At 41.5% G+C, this 3891-nt stretch overlaps 2 protein-coding genes across 2 annotated transcripts in view; both read right to left on the bottom strand.

Annotated features, from left to right (window-relative positions):
• Window positions 1-248: 248 nt before the first annotated feature.
• On the bottom strand, window positions 249-3885 carry LOC118429671 (fucolectin-like). Its single transcript, XM_035840257.1, has 6 exons — window positions 3732-3885; window positions 2943-3362; window positions 2723-2790; window positions 2175-2352; window positions 1857-1951; window positions 249-1560 (listed from the first exon to the last, which is right to left on the bottom strand). Exons 1-5 carry the CDS (start codon window positions 3808-3810, stop codon window positions 1860-1862), a joined length of 837 nt encoding a protein of 278 aa, XP_035696150.1. The 5' UTR covers window positions 3811-3885; the 3' UTR covers window positions 249-1560; window positions 1857-1859.
• Window positions 3839-3891, bottom strand: part of LOC118429382 — a 7474-nt gene continuing 7421 nt past the window's right edge. The window contains exon 6 of the mRNA XM_035839862.1: window positions 3839-3880. Within this exon, the coding sequence (XP_035695755.1) occupies window positions 3839-3880 (42 nt within the window). The remainder of the gene's footprint in view (window positions 3881-3891) is intronic.

A 3891-nucleotide genomic window follows, 5' to 3' on the forward strand; every position in this document is an offset into this window, starting at 1 on the left:
TTTGATAGTTTTCAGAATTGAGATCCCAGTACTGTAAGATGCCTGTAATGTACATTAGTTTAACTACATTACTGGTATCTTAATAACGGGTTGTATTTTCTTTAGCATTGCACTCCTGAACTCACAAGTTAAGACCCGCATTCATTCTAGATGAGGCCCCTATTCCAAAAGCTCAAACAGGTACGTTTACGATTCTAAACACTGAACGTTTCCTTTTGTTTGAAAAAAAACCCACGTCGGACTCCATTTTAACCTCATTGCTGTCGACACCGCTAACTATTTTAGAAGATATGTTTTAAAACATACATTGGATGCAATTTATTGCCATACTCCCGCCAAAGAGGCAAAGTAGTGTGCAAGAAATTAAAAATGGAGTGTCAGATACACTGAAGGCACCAAAAGAACAGCCTCTAGTTTAAAAGATCAGAAAAGATTACCATTATGATACTTAATAAAGGAGGGCACAGTAGTGTGCAAGAAATGGAATATCAGACACACTGAAGGCACCAAATGAGCAGCCTCTAGTTCAGAAGATCAGAAATACCAATATGATACTTGATAAAAGAGGGAGAAGAAAAGGCAAGTATCTGTTGAGGCAACATAGATTTTACGAAATATTCCCCCCTGATCTAGAGCTGGTTATTGTTTGATGTATTTGACATATACAATAATACATATTTCTATAGTTAACATCATCAGTACTGCAGTCACATGCTTAGTTTCCTTTTTGAACTCTCAGCAGTTTTTGATTTAGAGTTGCCAGGGTGGTGTGGGGGTGGGGTGGGGGTCGATGTATTCAGAGTGGTCATCGGGTCCTGAATACACAGTGTGTTCATCAAAGGCTTTAAAAAAATGTACAAATGAACAAAACTTGTTGCATATCATTAGGTTAAAAAGTGTGCAAAGTTTAATTCCTGTTGGTCAAAGTGAAATTAGTTTTTGAAAGCCTTTTACGAACTCACCGCGTATTGGGGACCCTGATAGAAACTTTCGGAAGTTCAAAAGTATAGGGAATTTATGGATATGTCTACGTTTAAATTTACGTCTTCTACAGTAACCACAAGGGGGCAGGCGAAATCTTAAAGGCAACCTAAGCCATATCACATTGTTAAAAGTGGAAATATTATGAATAAGGCAGTCTGTATAATATTGACATCTAATGCACTATTTTAGCACGTTTACATCATTATTTCATAAATTGAGCCGATAAAAACAGCGCGGGATCGGAATGAATTGCACAAGGATTCCAGATCAAGTCCTTATTTTGGGGGGGTACAATAATAAGGAATATCCTCGTGCAACTTGTCTCTGGGCTGTTTTTAACCGCTCAAAGTATCAAATTATGATGTAAATGTGAGAATACAGTGCAGTAGATGTCAATAGCATGCAGATTGCCTTATTCAGAATATTTCCACTTTGACGCTGTAATATTGCTTAGGTTGCCTTTAATTGAACTACCCTCGTTAGGCACACCAGGTTGACTTTCATTGGACAATTCCACCAGTTGCAGAGCGCTTCAAGTGATGAACAGCGCTGCCTCTTCTCAGCTTCGAATTCAGCCTGCAAAATGAAACACCAATTAGTAACAACCAGATCCAAGCGAGTTAACACTGCTTTAAATTTAACATATGTATCCATTTTTGCTGTCAACTTTCCTGTGGTATACGTAGCTCTTCAAATGGCACTAAATTTTCCTGATATGCAAGCGATATAACCTTACGTAAACATTGTGTTTGGAAGATGATCTCACACTTTCACATCTATCAATAAAAAAATATCATTGTACTTAGTATTTGGAACAGACAGGTATCATAACAATTATTAAAACCCTTCTTTCATCGTCCCTTACAACTTACCAGTTATCCTTCATAGCCGTCCATCCAAGCCTCCATGCTTTCGTCCTGGAACTCAGCAGCTGCATTTGTTTCGCCATCGTTCTGGACCTCAGATGCTAGAAAACAAAGGACTTGTGATCTACTTGTATTTTCGATTCTCTTGCCAATACATTTGCAACAAGGCTAGTTATGAAACAATTCTATGAACTGTATACCACAACTACTATCTTAACTATCGGACGGCCAGTATTGAAAGTTAGCATTTCATGGGGATTTGATTTTTTTCCAAATACTTTTTGTAATAGTTTGCAGTTTCGTCTATAGTAAAACTTTGTTTACCGGGATCCTCTTCCTCATCGGCCGGTTCCTGACAGGTCCACAGTTCGTCTTGGTCCTTGATTGGGTCTTCTTTTCCATCCTTTCCACAAATCACCTCGAAGCACACCTCTTCATTCTGTTGACAGGCGCAGTTCTTCTTTGTCTCTCCAGTCTCATCAGATACCCAGTTGTCTCCCTCCTGTATTGACACAGCAATACGTTTGTATGTGCATGTTAATGCAAGTTTTTGTGTGAAAATGACAACAATACACAGGCACGGTATTGAATGCAATAGAAATTGCTTAAGAAATTGCAGGAGAAAAGTCAAGCAATGAAGTGAATATTACTAGATTAGTAACACTACTACTCTAGTCACCCATCTTATGTTTGTGAAACATAAGATGGGTGACTAGAGTCAGATGGGAATCTTCTTTATCTGCATGTTGTAACTGCCGCACTAGTGTACACTCTTACCTGATGTTCTCCACAACCCTGGCTAGTCAGATAGGAATCTGCTTTATCTACGTACATGCAGTTACTGCCGCACTAGTGTACGTGTACACACTAACCTGATGTTCTCCACAACCCTGGCTCTCGGTATCACGCACTTCATTTGTCCTCTTTCTGTTCACCGTAGCTGGAAAATAGAATTTTGATTTGCATTTCTCTCTGTCTGTTTGTGTTCCAGTTTGGCTTCCTTTTTCCCCCCTCTCTCCATTCGACTTTTGAGTCGGCAATAATGATTGAAGAAAACTCAGAAAAACCGACGATTACATTTGCTTTACATACCTGCGTAGACTTCGATTTCGCAGATAGTCAGTATACGGCCGTGTCCAGGCAGACGGATCCCCACATATCGTCCTCTCAGCCCGTTGCAGTTGATGGCGTCCTTGTTCTTACCAGCGGGGATGACGTGATGTCCGCCGCAGCGTGGGTTACGCTCTACGTTTGCGTCGTTTCCAATGTGGACGTCGAAGCCGTGAAGTCGCTCTCTGCAACAGTCGGCGCGGTTGACGACGACCACCCACTGGACACTAACCTGACGGGTACCGAGGTCCACTTGCAACCAAGGATTTGACTGTGCCGGAGTGTGGGTGCAGCACTGGCTACCCCAGTTCGGGTCCCTGCAACCGTCAGTCGCTCGGGAGGCAAACCCGTTCCATGCGACAGCCGACTGGACAGTTGGCTTTCCAAGCGCCAAGTTTGGAGCTTCGAGAGAATAAACAGGATAAAGTAAGACAAATATAAAGAAAAGACGACAACAGAATACAACTGTGGTCAGTTCAAAGGTCAGTTTAAATAAGACCAAAAAATTTTACAAAAAGTTTTCTTCCAACACAAAAGAATACACGTATCGAACTTTTCACGATTACTGTCGTCTTCTTCAGGATCAATACTGATGACTTATCCCTTCAGAATGCAAACTCGTGAGAGTTACTCACGTGATCTTTAAAGTGGTGATCTTGAGTATATGTGACGTCAGCAACTGGTCAAACGTTGTAACAAAGTTGAACCGTTGTATATATATTTGTCATTGTTATCATAATTAGAATGCCTGTCTGTATCTGACTTACTCACCTGCATACACCTCCACTTCACACAATGTCAGGACTCGGCTCTTCCCCGGCAGTCTGATGCCCACGTACCTGCCCCTCATCCCGCGGCAGTGGACAACATGCTCGTACTCAGCGGGAGGAAAGTGGTGATGGCCGCCACAGGTCGGGTTTCTAACATGTCA

This window comes from Branchiostoma floridae, chromosome 13, assembly GCF_000003815.2.
Source record: "Branchiostoma floridae strain S238N-H82 chromosome 13, Bfl_VNyyK, whole genome shotgun sequence".
In the NCBI taxonomy this organism is placed as follows: Eukaryota; Metazoa; Chordata; class Leptocardii; order Amphioxiformes; family Branchiostomatidae; genus Branchiostoma; species Branchiostoma floridae.